The sequence below is a fragment of the Apostichopus japonicus genome, chromosome 16 (assembly GCF_037975245.1).
Source record: "Apostichopus japonicus isolate 1M-3 chromosome 16, ASM3797524v1, whole genome shotgun sequence".
Lineage (NCBI taxonomy): Eukaryota > Metazoa > Echinodermata > Holothuroidea > Aspidochirotida > Stichopodidae > Apostichopus > Apostichopus japonicus.
The window spans coordinates 9,771,076-9,792,279 of NC_092576.1; the positions used below are offsets into that span (position 1 = coordinate 9,771,076).

Consider the following 21,204-nt stretch of genomic DNA (forward strand, 5'->3'; position numbering starts at 1 on the left):
TTTTATTTGATACGTGTATATATTCGAATTAATACGTGTATATATTCGAATTAATACGCGGATATATTTAAGCCATATGATTGGCTAATAATATGTACGCGTACATATTCCAATTAATACGCGTATAAATTCCACTTAATACGCGGATATATTATGCGGTGTTTGTCCCACATGGCTTGCCATACATGGGTGACGGTGGGATCGTTTGTACAAAAGACTGCTTATATATCCTCGGTTGAAACATATAGGAAAACATAATTTTTTTTATTCAGTATTAACTATTTTTCTTGTGTGGGTTGGGATGTTTGCTTGATAGATAAACTGAAATTTCGACGGTGTTAACGTTTAGAATGATGATCACACAATTCTCCTCTCCGTGTAGCGTACATGTGTTTGTTGTATTGTCAACCGTCGCAAAATAATAAAAAATGCTATCAGTCAAGTTTAATTTCTTTACCATTATTAGTCTTTGATAAATTATAGCTTATGAACACATGAGGTTCATCAATGAAAGCGGCAGGTCTACGAAGTCTAGCACACAGGCCATTACGTCAGCTCCTCCGGTGCACTACCCAAAATTCAAGATGGAAGCAGAAGACGTTAACAACATCAAAGACTGTTTTACATGCATATTCATCCCCCCCCCCTCCCCCTCCAAGTGTTATCAAATTTTACTGGCGCGATGCGAATAAAGACAATTGACGTTTCTTAAAAATGCTCACAGAGCCCACTTGATCTTGGGCCCCTTGAACTTAGAGCACTAGCCTTTTCTGCCATTTAGCTATACCGGCACCGATCCCATAACTAAAAGATATCTTTCTCAACGTGTGAACGTTAAATGAGCGTTTCATTATTGATACCCTTGTAAAATATACTCCAAATAGTTCTCAAAGACACTATCACATGCCATGTAATATTCATCACATTCGAAGAACGTAGAAAAAAAAAAGTTTAATATTTTTTTCTTTGTTCCACTTTATCTGAAATCATGGTTAATCAACAAGGTGACTACATTCAAGCATTTCATTTAAGTATCGAACCGTTCATAAACCAAAATCAAAGCGAAGAAAAAAACGCTTTTTGCAGGATGCTCTGAAAAATGTCAGTTAGTTATAGCAGGATTGTGCTTTCCGACCGGAGCCGCCCAATCCAATTCTACACACTTACGACGTTGTGATATTTGCTGTTAGTTTGTACTGGCTAATATGAAAGGTCGCACAGCTGTTCTTTTCCTACCAGTGACGTCACTTGATTCAGCATCCTTCTATGTCATGTACGCAATACTGCCGCCTGATGTCAAGGATTCCGTTCCGTTACCACATGACGAGGCATAACCAGCAATAAATAAGTATATTGCCGTTTCTTTTAAAGAGAGCCTCTGTGTATACTTATGTATTAATTACTGTTATAAGTACAAAGTTATATTTATTTTAAAGGGACACTTCAATAGTACCATATATATATATATATATATATATATATATAAATATATATATATATATATATATATATATGTATATCTATATATATATATATATATATATATATATATATATATATATATATATATATATATATATATATATATATATATATATATATATATATTATATATATATCCTCTTCTCCGCCATGAAACTGTCTAATTTTTAAACCCTATTGTATAAAATTCCATGGTCATGTCAGCATGCCAATATTATGTTGACAGAACAACAGAACAACAGACGCAGGGAAATGACATTGTTACTTTAAACTACTGGCTTATTCTTCATATATTAGTGGCGAATTCCTTACTTTACAATAACATCATGTCATGTGCACAATCTGTTTGAGAGTAAAGCGACAGATGTTACCATCGAAATTTAATCAGAGTGAACAAACAGGCCCCATCATATCATATAACTATTATACATTTATGCAAGTTAAAGCTGTATGTTGTATTCTAATGAAACGATACGTTTGTTTACACTATCGATTTATGTAGTAGCCTATCTGTTTGGTACGCATGCGTGCTGCTGTTGCTTCCATCGACCAGGGAGTTATCAACTCCATGCATAGACGGATCCCAACGCTAGGATCTCTTTCACGGCCACACATTCGCATTATAAGGGAACATCGGTCGAGGGACCGCGAGGGATTAACACGCCATGGAGTATAGTACAGCACCGTATGTTTGGGCTTATTCGTATTATAAATTTTGCAGACAAAAAGTTCAACATATCATGTTCATATTTCTTGCATGTAAGAATTCACACAGTCCTCTTAACCATCCGTGGGGTACCTTGAACACATTAAAATATTATTTCCCCCCCCCAAAAAAAAAAAAAAAAAATCTGTCTGGTTTATTGTCCTTCAGTCAACTCGACATAGTCTGCGGTGAAAAGATAAATACTATGAAACCATCTCACAGATCGATATATGCCTTTTATTTCGTTGAGAGTTGAAGCTGAATTTTTTCACGTGCGATATTAGACGATTGATTGATATATATATATATTATTATGCACAACGAAAGACAGCGATGACTACTCGCCTAAGACACAGATGGGCAAAGTGAGACATTCGGGTCAATTGGAACGAGTTGGTGGGATGGGGAAGGATGGGGGGGGAGGTGGGGGGGGGAGGGGGAAGATGGTGGAGGTTGTATAGGATTAATGTGTGACGAGGCATTTCATCAACATATTGACAATGTGTCTGTTGAACTTTCTGATCTCTTCTTTCAATTATTAAGTAATATCTCAAGTTTCTTCATGGGAGTAAGACTAATTAGGTGGTCAATTATATCACCGAGCACTTTTTTTGAAGTCTTCAAATCTTTAATTATGATATCATGAAATGAAAATAGACATCATCATAATTCATCCGATTTTATTTTCTCAGGGTACCCGAATTACCATGAAGTCAGGGACTGTACTACCCTATAGTCCCCCCCCCCCCTCTTCCCTCTCGTCAGGCCTGGGTGAGGGAGGGTGGACAAGGTGGTAGGAAAAGAATGGGACAAGACACTGTTTGGACCCTGGTAGCATATTTCCCCGAATGTAATGACACGGTGTTACCTTATAGCAACATATCTCTTTAATGGTATTTTCCCTGGACGATCGATATAGTGTCACACTTTGACTATAAGGAATGTTTTTGAATTCTTCTGTCGACGTTAGTTTAGGCAAAGTGAATATTAATCACCACCAACAGAGATGTGACATTAACAGTGGTCGTGATTGCAAGTTATAAGCTCTTGTATTTAATGAGTAACAGCGAATAATCTAACAGTATTGAAAGGCCTTCACAGTATTATATCTAAGATATTGTATGGTAGCCTTTGTGTTCCATTGTTTAATTTTAATAATCACCCAAGATGAGAGTCTTGGTAGAAAGAACCACAGAACTGGATCCACTCTCACCCCTCCCCTCCCCCAGTCTCCTTACGTTGAGACTCGAATCGTATGATCATGACGATGTTACGCCAAGTGAAGTAGAAATAGTCCCTTCGGGAGGGAATAGATACTGAAAATGATCAGGTTAAAGGTCACTGAGATATCTTCATGTGTATTAGATCAGCCGTTCGCTTGAAACACCTTTTTTTTTTAAAGAAGACTCAACCAAGATATAGAAGAAACACTGAGAATAGAATGAACATTATAAACAGATGTGCCCCCCCCCCCCACCTTCCCATTTGAGAACTTTCTGTTTATGTCAGCCTGAGGTGGTTTAGATGCTATAACTGGTGCTATCATTTGCCAAGCTTTGAACTGATTATATGTTTAGGAATCCTCAATCATATTCCTCTTATATTTTCTCTTTCTTTCACTTATTGTTTGGGGCTGTGGCATGGCGCCCCCCCCCCTGACTGGTACCGGGCGCGGAACGTCCCGCCCCCGCTTGATTACGCCACTGGTGTATATAGATTATAGTTTCATGATCCTTCATGATAGCCTATAAGTTAGCCTACACTTCTTGCTACTAGTCTTCCTTAAACCAGAAATGCAAACCATTCATATCGCAAATGGGGAAAGTAAAACGTTCATCCACAAATAAAAAAGGATAAATGAACGAAGAATACAACATTCGAAATAAAACTTACTTAAATTATTCTACTTCAGATGATTGAAGAAGAAGAAGAAGGAGAAGACAAATATTTCCTCAACTTGCTTCATTTTTTGAATAACGTTTACCTCATTCAAGTTAATTACTGTAGCCACCAAAACTTATACCACAACAAGGTGCAACACTATATTACAACTAGATCCATTTTATCACTGGCTTGCGGTGGCGCTATTTGCATATTTGAACAATCGATATGATAACAAAACACTCACTTCACTTCATGACTTTCGTATGTTTGTTTCACCGACATACACGTATACCAATATTCTTGATCAGAATGAACTGGATGTGCAAATACCTCCTCCCCCACTCCCCCCCCTTTAAATTTGAGGTATCTAGGTATCATCATTGTTTCATCACGCCTCCAACAGCTTTATGGCGAACCAACAGTCTCACTTAGTGGGTATATCGACATATACCGATTTAATATTGCAATTTCCTTCGACTTATACCAGTTTCTAGCAGCTTCAATTGACTTCTACCGATTAAAATTGATCATCGATTTAAGCTGGTAGATGTCCATTGAAATTGACTAATACCAGTTTAATTCGACATATCTACTTAAATCGACAAATACTAATTTAAATCGATGACATGTGAAATTAATCGGTATATATATATATATATATATATATATATATATATATATATATATATAACTACGTAACCGTATGTTACTATAAACATACACCATACACTGTTCATAACTGTGTGAAATTTAATTTCTTTTAGTTTATTGCACAAAACGGCAATTAACATTCAAACTTTTTTATCGTAAATTGTTTTTTAGTTATATCTCTGAATTCCTCCCAGTACCCCTACATTTGCAGACATATTACTGGTATCAGGCATATACGCAGTTTCTTTCGACATTGTGTCTGGTATACAACTCACGTGTGTGTGCATGTGTATATAAGGCTGGTATATTGTGTACAATGCAATTTGTACCACGACGACTCCATTAAAACAAATACAGCTATGGTATAGACTATAGGCCTATACACAGACGCAGAAGGAAACCAGTGTTTGTGAACTTTCAAAATTTTAATCCTGTTAAAAAGCAGCCCGTCACGGATTTGTGATTCTTTTCATTGAAATCTACAGGTTGTTAAGGTCATGGCCATGTGATCTTTCTGACTTCAGTATGATACAACAGTTTAAATTGGCAACAATTATTTAACAAAAACCTATTCTTTCTTCAAAACTGTGTAATACTGCGTAATAGGCTTTATATTGTGTCATACATATCTTTATATATATATATATATATATATATATATATATATATATATATATATATATATATGGCAATAACTTAGCAGTGTTTACGTATATATGTCTCTAGTTTTATCTTCTGAATATCAAGTCCTATGTTTGAAAAACAGAAAAAAAAGAAGAAAGAACTGCCACATCTGAAATTTACTTCGGGGAACAGTGAGAAAGATTGATACTTTGTGCTATAATGTGAAATATGCTGGTATTCAAGTCTACTGCTATAGTGTGTATATATATGACGGCTACCTGCAAACGTAATTAAGGAATTTGTCATCAACGCCACTGTAGCTAGCCTTTCCCGCCTGTATGGAGATGCGAGCCTAATTCATAGCCTAACAGAGGCATATTCAGGACGGATGCTATGCTGGGAATATTGACTACCGCAAAAATCCAGTACTAGCGATTTGTAACAAGTGTGTAGATCCATCCGTCGGTTTGTCTGTCTGTCCTGGTACTCAGTACTGGACAATTGATCTTACAAACCGAGTTCATTTGTTTTATACGTAGCCTAATATATAAGGTAAGTTGTTTTGTGCTGTTCATTTTTGTTTTCAGATAATACGTAAAATGTTACTGATACATGTGCTTTTTAATAATTGTATCGCTAAGGTATTTACATCTTGAAAGTTAGGTGCGTGTGGGTAAATGGCTTGGTACAGACATAGTCTTACCATTTAAATTAACGACAATGTGAGCATTGCCAGCAACTAGGAGAAATTCAGGCAAATTTACATGCTGAAACTCTATGGATTCTTACATTATATATAGAATTCTATTACATTATGCCTATACATAATATAGACATTAAATCAACTTTGAATCAACATATCTGCTCATTAAATCCCAAACCACCAGGCCCAGCGAAGTATAGGACCGCGTTACGATAGCATTAGAGAGAAATATATTGGCATATTGAAAGTTGTTTCCCCAGAAGCAACCGAAACATATAGCTGTCTCACTGAAAAGGCTATGGAATGGCTTTTTTATAAGCATTAATTACTTAAACATTACTTATACATGACGCAGTGTTAATTTACTCTGTGTTAAGCACGGTAAGGTACAATTGTGTAGATGTTTTTAGGGCAACGTTTGTACTGAATTAAATTAACACATTGTTTTTTGTTGTTTGTCGGAGGGGAAGGGGGGGGGGGTGATGAGGGGTGGAAACTCATGGCATAAAGATAATGTATTCACATTTGCATATTGAAGTAAGGAAAGATTCAAGCGTCAAAATGTCCATTTCTTTATTCTTAATATCATTATCTCTTTGTTCAATGTATATTGATTTCAACCATTCAGTTATTGTTTTCATATAATTGTAGGTAGGGATTTCTACCCTCTTTCTTCTCCCCACCCCCCTGTAGATCCCCTGCCCCTGTCGATCCCATGCCTTTTTCGATCCCCTGCCCTTGTCGATTCTTGACTTCTCTTAATGGTTAACTATACTATACGTACGTAAATAAAGAACAGCATATCAATTTGTTGTGGACACTAAATAATTGTTTTAATAACACGAAACCATTCAGGATAATAGGCTAGATGATATAAATTATGCTACTGCGACAGCCAGCCGACCGGCCGGCGTGTAGTAAGCTCTGATTACTCTGTTTACCACAGAAAGTATCGCTTTCGATGTTATTTAATTCAAGTTGACACAAATTATCATTAACATACCTAGGTGAAACTATAATTGAATTATAGCAAAATCTACTCTGCTAAATTGAATTTAAATGTTTTCAATTTTGGAATTTAGTGGGATGATATAGTTACATTGACTGCACTGTAACGTACTACGGGGGGGGGGGGGGGTGCAGAATTTGATAAAAAGGAGGGGTGTGACAGGGGTGGATGCAGGACTTTAAAAAAATGGGAAAGGGGGAGTGGGTCGGCACTATGATTGCTGAGGCCGGCTTCCAGGAAAGAGCTTTATTGGTCCTCATGCAGCAAAAACAAAATACATTTTAGACGTGAAATGGTGGATTGAGGCACCCTGTATGCTCAAGGCTTGTAAATACTTCTTATTATCTTTGAGTGGGGTTGCAGATGGGATTGGGTGAGGGGAAGGGGGTGGTGAGGGTTGTACACCTCACACAACTTGGATATAGGCACCTGTAAAATACTGTAGAAATTTAATAAGCCGTTAATTACATACAGTGGCCTAATCTACTTTGCACATATGATACGGGGCTTTTACACATTATTGTAACTATAGTTTGAGCGAGAAGGAAACGTCAAATAATGTTCCGACAGAAAATTTCGAAACTTTAAAGGTATAAATTCAGCAAACTTAAGGGGGATTATGATTCACCGACCGAAATAGTTCTCTGACTGTAAACCTATACCAGATCCCAAGGAGCTGAAGAAGGTATATAGTTTATGCATTAAATGAATAGTCCAGGGTCAAAATTAAAGCGTGAACTTGAAACAAACAAATGTGCTGGCATAGTGTTAGCGATAGCATAACAGAATATTAGGCAGTCACTCCTTTTACATCACCAATGTGCATATAGTTAGCTGATGTTTATTCATAACTCAAACTAGAATTAAGAAATGACTTGCAAACTTGTCAATCTTTGATGGATTTGATCATACTTGTAAAATTGTCAATCTTTGATGGATTTTGATCGGAGTTGCAGCTATTTTCATGATTTTTAATGTCGATTAGAGTGGTTAGGACAATGTTGTCCGTAGACCTTTAAATGATAACGTTAGGCAGAAATATCTTGTTGATACGGTCATAGTGAGAAAAAATAATAACAGGAAGGAAAACTGGAGTGTAAAGAAGTGTCATTATAACCACTCCGTGTTTGAAGATATTCCCCTTTAAAATAATCTACACTTCTGGAGTGCTTCTTGCTAATGACGTCAGGTCCTAAGTATTCTCCTTAAAACGTTGTTATGTAATTCTAATCACTCGACCAAAATCTTTAAGGATTTGTTTATACCTGCAGACGACAAAACTCTCATTCATGATTGGCTGTTTATCCATGGAACTTTGTAACGGATTGTAAAACATGCGGGTATTTGTTAATGATCAATACACCTCCCCCCCCCCCCCCCCCAAAAAAAAAAAAATCAACTTCACGACCGGTTTCGTCCTTTGGCTGATTTAAATTAGGATAGGTCTATCACGACATAGCTGGTTACATTACGAGTCGAATTTGGCCCTTGATGAGAGTGGGAGGAGGGGGCGGGGGGAGGGAAGAGAGATTTGGATGACCTAACTGACTTTTAACTCAGTAAAAACACTGACAGAAACTTGAATCTAACAAATATTTTGTTATGTTTGGAATGTGGGTCGGGCCTAAGTTTATGTGTCTTCCAGCAGGGTGGTGGACCCCTCCTATCGGAGACAGCTGGTAAAATGGTGGTTGCTTAGATGCAAACATGATGCTATATTTTGCATATTCTGAAACAATGTTGAAAGAGTTTTCGACTGTTTATAGTTTGTACAGCACGTACATGCTATACAGTGATATACTATACGCCAGGAGTTTTACATATCATGAATATTCATTTTGCTAGTGGCGATTTTGGAAGAAGGAGGAGGGTTGGGGTGGGATGAGGGTTGGTTGTGTCAAATGTGGTTACGCCTGCAGGTAGAAGTAAAACTTCGACTGAAAAATCTGAACTGCACATTATGATAATGACATATCTCATGTTTATTCATCAGGTAGCATATAGACAGAAAGATGTGTCGGCGTGGTGGTTGCTGCTGTCGCTTCTCGCTGAAGTTCAGAATCGACGCCATGAGACAGTCGGCGATAAATATGATCGTATTTGGATTCGTCCTGGCCGCAACCGGAATCATTATGCGTCTGTTTCTGGAAGATTGGATATTCAACTTTGGCTATGCACTAGTTTGGGCGGGAGTCTCTGTGAGTATATATATATATATATATATATATATATATATATACTCAGTTGTATCACCATGGTAACAGGGATGCGTTAGTGAGATGGTGAAATGGTTTCTAACACTCGGCCTTTTGGCTAAGATCATGTGTAGTATTTTTTCCCTTTCGAGGGGAATGGTGATGCACACCCGATGATGATCACACAGTCACAGTCCCAATGCAAGGGGACTGGGGTTGAGAGCGGATCAGTCGTTTGGTTGTTTGGTTTTCGTGCCCAGGTTCTTTCCTGCATGGGCGACTTTTTCTTAAAATGTATCTAACACTCTTTAGTAATGATCGCAAAAGCAAAACTCAACGAATAAGATGTATTCCTGAAAATCTCTTCCGGTTTATAGATTTTTGATTCTTATTTCTTTTTTCACTACTGTAAATCTTAAAGTTTTGTACATGCTATACCGCAGTAATTAGAACTGGATCGTGCTGATAAATTAGTAGCATGTGCTATTAGGATTATAGTAGAACTGAGGATATGTATAAATCCAACAAATCCAGTTTGATGTATAATGCATATGTCTATACAAATAGATATACATACACATATTCATATTCAGATACATACACGCATATACAACTTGTAATATAAGGCCACATCGTGGCAAAATGCCTGTCAGATTCGCCGTATGTGGATATAATCTTTATGCTTCGGTTAATGGTCACGCTCAGATACAACGACAAATAAAATTGAAAAGATAAGACAGGATACGGTTGCCTTACCATCTTGTTCTTGTGTGTCTGATATGGAAACCAGAAACCCAAAGTGACAAGCAAAAGAAAACAAGTATGAACAATAAGCTTTCATAACAATGACGTTCTGCTATATACACGATTTCAAAAGATTTACACCCACCGAAACAAAGAAAGTATCTTGGTATTGTATCACGGAGTCGTTAGGATGATATATACTTTCACAAAGTTCCTCAGTGGCTTTCACGGGGAGGGGGGGGGGGCGGCATTTCCCTTCTTTCTATAGTCAGGCGGGGTATTGGTTCAGTATTTTTTACATGAAGCCGGAGAAGACTTAGGCCATTACTACGGGTGTACACCGGCCCCCTTTGTCAAACACACACACACAAAAACTCAAGGGTATATTTATTAGCGGAACCTTGCTTTAATAGGTAACTTTTTAGTCTAAATATGCCTTATAATGCGCCTTTATATTTCTTCTGGTGAGGATCCCAGGCCCCCTACATAGGAGTCGGCGCCAGTAGCCCCAGGTCTGTGTTACACTCCCTCCTCTCTAAAATCCTTCTTTCGCCTCTCCTGAAAGTTCAGCACATGTACCTAATCCAGTCGGGATGTTCCCCCCCCCCCCCCCCGCCACACATTTGAAATACTGTGCTCGCCCAGTGTAGTTCGCTAACTTATAAATTATTACTCTTTCAATAAAAAAAAAGAAAAAAGGCTGCCAACTTTCAAAACTAAGTGACGAGTCCAAGAGAACGATATTTCATGAATGATGGCATAACTTGGTATATAGTTATCATGGACGGACGTTGTGTGTTTTGGTACATGGTGTTGAAATATGTATGTTTGAAGGGGATTGGAACCTTGATGAACATGAGAGGGTCTGCTGGTTTAGGTGTAAATAATAATCTTGTTTGGTTAACAAGCTATAACTGGTTGTGCTATAAACAAAACGTGTAGCTTGGGGAAATTCCTCTTACAACTTAGATTAATTGCGCTATATTGTTTACATTATGCTTTGAAGTACAGTCACCACAGTACATGTATGATAGGTATGAAACGCTCTCAAAATCTTTACTTCGGAGATGTCGTGAAGTGTAAGTATAAGGAATATAATATAATATAATATAATATAATATAATATAATTAAATAAAATAATTAATTAATTTAATCTTATTTTAGCAGAATTTTGTAAGTTACAAGTTACACAATTATCGATGGGTTTCAGGACCTCCCCCCCCCACCCGTCCCTAAAAATGTTGTTATAGTACATTATAATCTACGAATAGTTTCATTTTTTCCCTCAAGTAGGTATGTTTGTAGATATCCAGTAGTGTGCACACGTTGTAAATATTAACCAGAATGCAAAATGCATTGAGGTTTCGATGACTTTAATGCACTAGACTTCTGCTTTTTAGTATAACCAGAACTAGCTCACTATGACACGCTAACACAGGTCAGTCTACTGTACGTGGTTATACACACCTCCATCAAAAGCAATAGGGTTCTTGTACTCAATGTTATGAATCCACACACCAAGTATTACAAAACCAAACCAAATCTCTTAATAACTTCGCACATTAGGGTTGCAGAGGAGTCCACTTATGGACAAGTTAGATTGGAATATGCCCACGAAACTTCTAAGAATCAACTTGAAAGAAGCTAATACAGGTCACTGGAGGTCAACCTGAGGTAAAAGGTCACCCAAATGCAGTTCGACCATTGTATTACAATAGCGTAACTCTCAACCCTGTCAGTGGTAGTTTCACAAGTTATCGGGAAAAAACACATTTTGACCCATAAATGACCTTTGGTGACCTTGGATCACATCACGGTTATTTTGGAAAATGTGTCCCTACTTCATTCACAACTTGTCCTAATATACCAGCCATGTCAGACTTCGTGACTAGAAGTTGTTGCAAAAATTAGCATAAGTTGGGAGTTTTTGGCACATAATCAACCTTGAATGACCTTGGATGACCTGATGGTTTTTATCAAAAATGTTTCTCTTGATGAGGTGCACTCTGTCCTAAAATTTGTTTGGCCTACAATGTACACACATAATGTTATTGCTAGAAATGTATCAAAACCAACCTTTGGCCCCTCATAACTTGAGAACTGGGTGTCCGATTGAAGCGGGAGTTGGTTTCCTATATTCAGCACAAAAAGCTCTATCATATGTCAACAATTTTTTAAACTAATCTTTGTTCTATTTTGTTTTGCCCCGTATCTCCTAAAATGAGCATATTTTTTAAGATTTGACCTTTGACCTTTTGACCTCGCAATCAGATGTAGTTTGACACGCTGATTCCAAAAAGCAACATGACAAGTCTGTGCGACCATCCTAACTGTACTTATTATAAAACAAAAACATTGACCTCTGATAACTTCGCACACGAAGGTCGCACAGGGGTCAACTATGGACCATTTTGATCGGAAGGTACCTTTGAGATCCGATTATGGCCACGAAAATTCAAATAACCCAAAAAACTGATAAAGGTCACCGGAGGTCATCCTGAGGTCAAAGGTCACCTAGATGCGGGTCGACTCCCTGATTACAATAGCGCAACTCCCAACCTTCACGGACATTTGGTTCTCAAGTTATTGCAAAAATACTAGTTTTTGACCCCTGATTGACCTTTGTTGACCTTGGATCACATGACCGTTATGTTTTGAAATGATCCCTTACCCCATTCACAACTGGTCCCAAAATATCAACCATGTCGGATCCTGTCAATGGGAGTTATTGCTTGTTTTAATATTTTGGTTTTTGGCCTCTAACTGACCTTTGGTGACCTTCACAGGCAACACAAAAAATAGGGCACATCTACTCAATGTGGTACTCATATACACCAAATATTAGATTGGTCCAAGCTTCCCTACTTGAGATACCGTGTTTACAAGCCAGGCGTCACACACACACACACACACATACATACATACACACATACACACACTCTCCGCCTGCATGAATGCATAGGTTACGATTTCATCGAAACCAAAAACGCAGTCACCGTTTCAAATTATACTATGCAAGAATAAATAAAAAAAAGGTACGGGCTTAAATAAAACGGAATTATCAAGATTGATTATACCACCATATGGGTGAATAACATGCTTGTATGCACAAAAATGTTCTGCTTAAGTGAATTATACTGGTAGTAAATGTTCAGACAAAAACATATGAACAGTTGACAACAGCGGAAATAGACAAAGAACAAAAAAGGGGAATGTTTACTTCATCGGACAGGCCGTTTACAAGTTCGTTTCAATTAATTGAATAAATTACTATTATTATACGAAAATTTGCATGACGTCATTAGAAAGTCTTATGATAATGTATAAGATAATATATGTTAATAAGATAATATAATTTTTATTTTCATTTCAACTTTATTTTAAGAGGGTAGCTCGTTTAGCAATAGCTAATCTTCCACGAGGCCCTCTGATAAGACACATAATAATATCAAAGTATGAAAATTTAAGAAGTCATAAATACATTAATAATACTTAATAAAATAGTTTTTAAAAAAATTGTTTTTAAAAAGACAAATAATAAATATAAATATAAAATTGTATATGACTATGATTTTTGTACGGTTATATATTATCATAAATTATTCATACCAGTACGTTGTGTGTGCTACATATAATTACATATATTTACATATAATTAAGGTTAACTTTAAATTCCATTTTTAAAACGATTATCAGAATTTAAAGGAAGAAGAACGAAACAAAAGAAACAAAATCAAATTAGTGTATCTTACATGACAATCTTTAATTTATCGTTTTATTTTTCTCCTCCTGCAGTCTGTTGCCACAGGTATTGGATCTCTAGGCGTTGCCAAGACTATGAAACACACAGATGAAGATTACGTAAGTTTAACATATTTTAGGCTTATAGACATTAGCCCGCTTGTCAGGATAGTCAATGTACAAGGTAATGTTTCCAATGATAGAATTGATAGTTACAGTAAACTTTTGTTTTAGTTAGATTAGCTTTCAAACGTTCGAAATTGGAAGTCAAATACAGAACAATTTATTGTTCGCTAACTTTTGTATAAACACAACCTAGATCAACGTTTGATTTTCGCGGTATACCCATAATGACGTCACACGGTGACACAGAGGCTCCTTTGGGTCAATCTCTGTTTTCAGATATGCCAGAGGTTAATGTCACGAGATTACCCAAAATGTCAATTGCCGGGGCGTTTTTTAATGGGTTAAAGTAGGTTTTCGAAGAATATGTTTTTTACACATGTTGATGATGGGGTTGTTAACTCCCAAATTAATGAAAACTTACAACAACAACAAAAAGTTGATCTTTATAGTTGACGTTGAACCGGAAGTGAGTAAATAACTAGATAGTTTAACTAGATCAGTTAAAAGAATTTCTCTGATTTCATTTCCTTCATTGATACAGCATATACGCTTCTTGCATTCTTCTGAGTACCTGTTTTGAACCTATCGGACATTACATTGAGGGTCCGAGAGAAACACGTAAACGGGATAAAATGTAATCAATGAATAGAATAAGGAATTGAAAATGTATACTACATTCCGGTACGATAGGTGAGGATTCAGACGAAACCAGCTGGTGCAGGTCTTCAGAATAATGGATAAGTAAGGAAGAGGAGGTGGTTGTTGACCCGGAAGTGGGTCAGTGGGGGCGCAGTGCTAAACCGTTACTAGTCTGGGTGTGTTAAGATTGGAGTGTATATTGTATCTTTAATATCTATTTTGGAGAGAGGGTTGGGGTGGGTGGCGGTGGGTGGGAGGGAGGGCATTCTAAAGCAGGTGTATTTGTATTGTGTCAGTTAGGTCCACGTAAACGTATAGCCTGGTACGCTAGCAACATACGGTTGAATGATTAAAATGATTCAAACCGGTTTTATTCAGTAGGCTAAAAGTCAAGAAAAAGAAAACATTGGTCACCCTTAAACCAGATATTTTCATTTGTTTGGCCACTCTTATTTCTTCAAGCGAAATAAAAACCAGTTTTTCCATCCAATTTTCTCTCCAGGGTTTTAGAGGGCTCATCATGTTGTGCCTCGTTTGCATAATATGTGTTGGTGGCGCTGTTGGACTTATCACTTGGCAGATGTGGGAGGCGAACTACTTTGAGAAGTTTGAGGAGGGCACTGTGTACAAAGCTCAGAACGAAACACTTGTTTTCTTTGAATGGTTCGCATCTATTTTCGTTTACGGAATTGTTGATTTAGCTTCTCTGTTGATCGTCGGATCCGCGTTCCTTAATCTAGCGATTAGTTGCTGCTGTCCGGAGTCTTCAGACGTAAGTAGAGTTTTATAGGCTTCTTGTATCCTGCGCAGGGAGGGGAGGGGGAGGGGTGGAGAGGGGGAGGGGGCGACTGTCTGGCAAGGACTCAATACCCGAGGTCCGGAGAAGTATGGGATATGGAAATAATGTATTCTCGTTTTCAGAATAATCTTAAGGGAAAGCTGAAGACATTTTAAGAAAGGACCATGGGTCCGACCTGGACCCTCGGCTCTTTAAACTGCCTACAAGAAAGTTGACCCTGCAAAGACCGGTGTTATGTACTGTTGAGTGATTTTAGCGTTTTGTCGGATTGTCACAATTCATGCAATTCATTGCTATACCAACCTGCCAATAGATTTAGTGGAACGACAACATTAGGCTAAGATCTTACGTATTGGGCGTTTTACTTCTCTCAGAGCTATTTCAATATACAACTTGGTATAGCATATCAATGGAATGTAGGATATGGAAGGCTTAAAATATAACTTTAAGCACAAAGTTGAAATTGATTTATTGTAGAGCGTTATGAATCACTGGTATTAGTCCAAATTGTATTTCTACATATCTTTTTTGAGAAAAAAACTTTGTTTCACCATGAATTGCAATTTTGTTTAAGGTCAGATGTTACTTAACATCTTGAGAGACTTTTAATTTGAAACAGAGGTTTATTCACGTGCTAATCCATGTGCTAATCCACCTGGTCATCCAAGTTAATCGCTCGATAAAACAATTTTAGCAACATGTAAACTAGCTAAAAGCAAATTATTTTGTAATTGACCCAGCCAACTATTGACAAGTATTAACATGGCAAGCCATACGCGTAATAATCTGGAATCTCTGACGACATTTTTTAGACGTGAATAGATAATATTATGTTATTGTTTACTTCTGGTCTTTGATGACAAGGCAGATGTATATATACCTTGGTAACGCTCCAAACAACGTAACCGTGCATGGGGGGGGGGGCATAGGCGTACGGGACCATTTCAGTTTGGGGGGGCAGAACTTTTTGTGCCCGAAAGTTCCCGTGACACTATCTAAGCGGAGCGCCACCATCAGTTGGCGCGTAGCGTACAAGAAATTTGCCTCTCAGATTGTCGGAAACGGCACTTCTGAGGCCTTGCAAGTTGCATCTAAACATTCTTTATTTTATAATCTCACGTTTTAGAAATTTACACTTCCCCAAAAATTTGGTAAATTAGAAGAAGAAACAATGGTAACATCACTTTGAAGGGGAAAAATGGGACAGTATATTTTTTAAGCTCCTATTTAGTTACCGTATTTATTATTTTAACACAGTACTCAGCTACCTTCAGAAAAACATACATTGTTCAACGACACGTAGGCGGGATAATGTCGCTGTGTCGGGTGAGACTGCAATTTGTCTCACAAAAAAGTATAAAATATTACAAAGAATATGATAAACCTGTACTTCTAGGCTTGTAGGCACTCCCCCCCCCCCCCACACACACAAGAAAACGTTTCTCATATACACTCATGTTGGGGATGTCCAGGTCAAGGGCGGCGGAAGCACTTTTAATCTGGGGGGGGGGGGGGGCACCGACATCAAAGGGCACTTTGCAGAAATTCGATTGGACTGATGCAGCCTTATATTTAGTACCATATATAACTCTTATTGTATTATCTTATTTGTGTATACACATCACTCCATCAAGCCCCCCCCCCCCCCCCCCCCCGTATATGCATACTAGCACTGCAATATCCAATGTGCAAATTGGGAAACAAGGAACAAGTTTTCTTTTGAGACAAAATGAGGTGATATCATGTTAGTTGCTAATGTAGGAATCTTCCGAATTAGAGTTTTTTTCTTGTTAATATCTTAACAATTTTTTCCATTCAAATAGCTTTGAGTTTGACCCACAGAAATTTATTTAAAGTCACGGGCTTAGCCAGGATTTGCAAAGTTGTATGCACGACAATCTGAGCGGAGCGCCACCATCAGTTGGCGCGGAGCGTACTAGAAAAGTTTTGGTTTTACAAACCCCTCAGATGGCCGGAAACGGCCCTTCCCGAGTGTTCATTCTGGTTCCCTGGCCTCTTGCTAACTTGAGGCACCTCAATTTTTATGTAGAAAAAAAGGCACATGTTTAACCTGAGAAAAAGATTCGGGCAAGCTACTGCATATATTTCCAGAGGACAAGAGATTCGGGCAAAAGTCCTGAAAAATTCGGGCAGCCTAAAAAAAAAATATATATATACTCCTCTTTGGCTGCCCGAATTTTTCAGGACTTTTACCCGAATTTCTTGTCCTCTGGAAATTTGGGGGGGGGGGCAGTCTGCCCCCTGCCCCCCGCCTCGTACGCCTATGGGGGGATATCTTTAGTCTTTAACCCAGTAGATATAAGAATAAGAAGCTAGAGAATGAAGCTGACTGCGGCTTTACCACCTGTTTCCACACAAAAGCGTTATGGACACAATTTGATACATTTTTCTGTTATTTTTTAGTTGCAAATGATCATGATTGCACTATAAACAAGTTAGCAATATCCAAATGTCATATTTTCTGTACTATATATACTTTCGTCCAATAAAACCATAAATCAAAATTCAACCAAATGCTTTTGTTTTTGTGCCAACAGGTCGTTCATTATATATAAATGGATCAAAGACATAACTCTTGCCAAATGTCGCAGCTGGAAATACGCAATGAAGACTAAAGAAAGGATAGTGACGTGGAATTATACTTCTGCCGAAAGATCAAACATTTCCCAAGTTTTATATACCGTACTTTGTATTTGTTATGCAAGATCTTTAAACATGTACATACTTTATAGTCTTATGATTAACAATATACAAGAAATAGCAATAGCTTGCGGTGCTTTAGCATACATTTGGACTATTATGGAATACCAGACGTTACTACAGTATTTGATATCACTACGGTAGGCTAAGAGGCCTAACCTTAAACCATACAACAGCAATTGTCTTTGTCATGCTGCCAAGTTTATACACATCACTAAATAGAGTGTATGTCGTCACAACAGTAGGATAACATGCCTAACCATATTTGACTTCATCAATCACTTAAGCTATTGATCTGTATCAACAATTGTGTTTGGTATATTGCTAAGATTATCAATAATATCAGGCATATGAAATATCCATCTGGTTTGGTCAATATAATACAGTGCTGTCATACATACGGATGATTGTCAATATACAATCGATTGATCAATATCGTATTTAATGTGATCATACTGATCAGTAGTTGAAGACATCACTCGAAGCAATATATCGATCTATCGATTGCAGTAAGTTGATGCCCCTTATCAATCGCTATCTTAAAACTGCAGATTATTTCCACTCGTTATCGATGAGGATACTATTACAACAACGCCGCTACCATCAACACCAACAACAACAACATCAACTATAAACAACAACAAAAAACAAATCACATGCGAATCTCACGTTATTCATGAAAATTTGAGGTATCTTAGTTAAAATTCACTCTTTTAGTTTTTGAACACGTTATGTCTAATGACGCAAACTGGATTTACAGAAAGCGCGAAAATTAAGCGCAAACATTCGCGTTCAGTTATTTAAAAAACTTAGAACCTCATTAAGGTATGTCTAGCTTTATATAGAATGTGTGAAACAATATAAAGTACTTGTATTTGTAAGTATTCCTAGCTATAACACACTCATGCGCAGTGCACGCCATGATACGTAATGACTGTATCACTTGAGTCAATCTGAACTACGCATGCGCAATGCAAATGAAACTGGATATATATGGTCACAATTTTGACAGAACAGTCTTCTCTTATCAGCTGCAGCTGAGGGGCACAACTACTTATAATTCTAGGGAGGGGGGAGGGTGTCGGGTGGCGGAGGGGGCACACCTTCCACGCATTGTCATACTGTACAAAATATTGCACCATTTTGAAACTTAGCACGCTCTATATTTTCTTTAAAACTCGCGAAGAAGCCTCATTGACGTATCAAAGATTTTACCAAAGGAAAAATGCGTAGAGAATTATAATATATGAAGGTTATACGAACAGCTTAAAAGATGTTAACAATAACCTGATACTCATGTAAATAATAATAAGAAGAGTTTGAATTATACAATACTATATACAAGATATGTAAACATAATATACAGGCCTACATACAATAAGGGTTACCTACGAAAACAAAAAATGAAATTCCAAATTCAACAAGTTTCTAGATGATACACATTGATAAACACATTGATATATCAATTCACAAATTCATAATTTCATATTTATGAGATGTAAAATTAATACAAAAACTATTAAATTGATCAAATTGAAGATTTATTGTCTTGTACTCATGGCAGAAGCTTCCACACATGACCTTATACCACAATGAAGTCCTGGCCACCATATAACGTGTGACACCCACACCAAAAGTGTGTACAATTCAAACAGTATACCTCCAATACATTGCGACCAAACACACAAATATGTACAAGTTACCCCCACAGGTAAAGATTTATTCTACTGTGTATGTAAAATAATATAATATTCTAATGTGTATATAATTATTATTATTATTACTATTATTATTATTTGTTTCATCACATAGTATAACAAGGTGAACAAGACAATATAACTGCAAATAAGTAAAAAATGTGAAAGGAAGTAAACCAAGAAACCCTTTTGGGCTTAATCGAATAGAGTACTCCCATCAAAGAAAATAGATAACAATTAACACCTATAAAAGAACTACCCCCCCCCCCAAAAAAAATAGATAACCTTAACAGAGATGAAGTGCTTTGCCCTAAGAACAAAACATAATGATCTGACCAGGATTCGAACCTAGACTGTCCATTACCTTCATCATTTTACTACAACACTCTCAGAGTTTCTTCATTTGATGTTAACGCTATCCATTGCGTATAGTAATATGTGTGATATTATATATTAGGATATCAAATCATATCTCTTTACCTATGCAACAACGTAGCTAGCGCCATCAAAACAATGTTAGGCCGAACTATGTGCCCGGGACAGGGCGGGTGGTAAATATAAGCTGTAATTCAATTCTGCTGTATAGACCCAACTATAGCACGCTGTCATGGAAAAGTTTCTAGAGATTACGTAATCGACTTGGTCGTAAAATGTTCTCTTTTACCAAGTAGCCTGCAATGCCTGCAACATATGGTTTCTTGTATGAGGGTCTTTGTGTGATCGCTGTAGACATGAACATACATCCACACAGTGTTTACACTAAAGAGCCTAATGGTGTTAAGAAGCTATGCAGGCTAATTGTAAAGCCTGGGGTCGATTTACGACCGTGGCAGGTCGATTACGTAACCAACTTTCCTAGCTATAGCTTGCTATAACTGGAGCCAATAAAGTAGATTTTTAAATTGCTTAACAGACAAGAAAGTTTGTTTCTTGGAAAATCTGTTAAAGATACAAAAAAATATATATATTACAAAAATATAAAAAAAAAACGCATGAAATTTTGATTTATTTGTTCATAGATATATTAGTTACCTATGCAAACACGAAAGGTGAAAAAAGTGAATATGAATCTCCAAATCGATCGACCTTAGCTTTGTTGATAGTAATTATTGATTCCTTTGTTAATTATTATTATTATTTTGAAATTTATATTTGCTTTTGTTCTAGAGATAATTAAACGGTTGTGTAGTAAAGTTATTTTTCATCTCCATTGTCTGTACGTTTTATAATAATAGTTTCTTGAATGAAACATACCAAATGTCATTGTATTAATTTGCAACCTAGCTGGGACGGGGAAAGTGCAGGCTTCGGCCGTATCCTTTTCTATGGGATGCTACGTTTATTAGGAAATGAACATTGTCGGGGGGGGGGGGGAGGGAGGGAACGATCAGTTTGGTATAATCAAAAGGTGAACTAAAATGAAAAATAGTAGTTTCTTTTTCAACAATATGAAATTGTTTATGATTTTTGAAGACGTCAGTC

At 37.1% G+C, this 21,204-nt stretch overlaps 1 protein-coding gene across 1 annotated transcript; it reads left to right on the forward strand.

Moving 5' to 3' along the window:
- The first annotated feature begins 9,025 nt into the window (after nucleotides 1-9,025).
- LOC139983155 (uncharacterized) lies at nucleotides 9,026-20,919 on the forward strand. Its single transcript, XM_071996534.1, has 4 exons — nucleotides 9,026-9,257; nucleotides 13,795-13,860; nucleotides 15,008-15,277; nucleotides 17,863-20,919. The coding sequence occupies exons 1-4, from the start codon at nucleotides 9,072-9,074 to the stop codon at nucleotides 17,878-17,880; spliced, it is 540 nt and encodes a 179-aa protein (XP_071852635.1). The 5' UTR covers nucleotides 9,026-9,071; the 3' UTR covers nucleotides 17,881-20,919.
- Nucleotides 20,920-21,204: the final 285 nt, after the last annotated feature.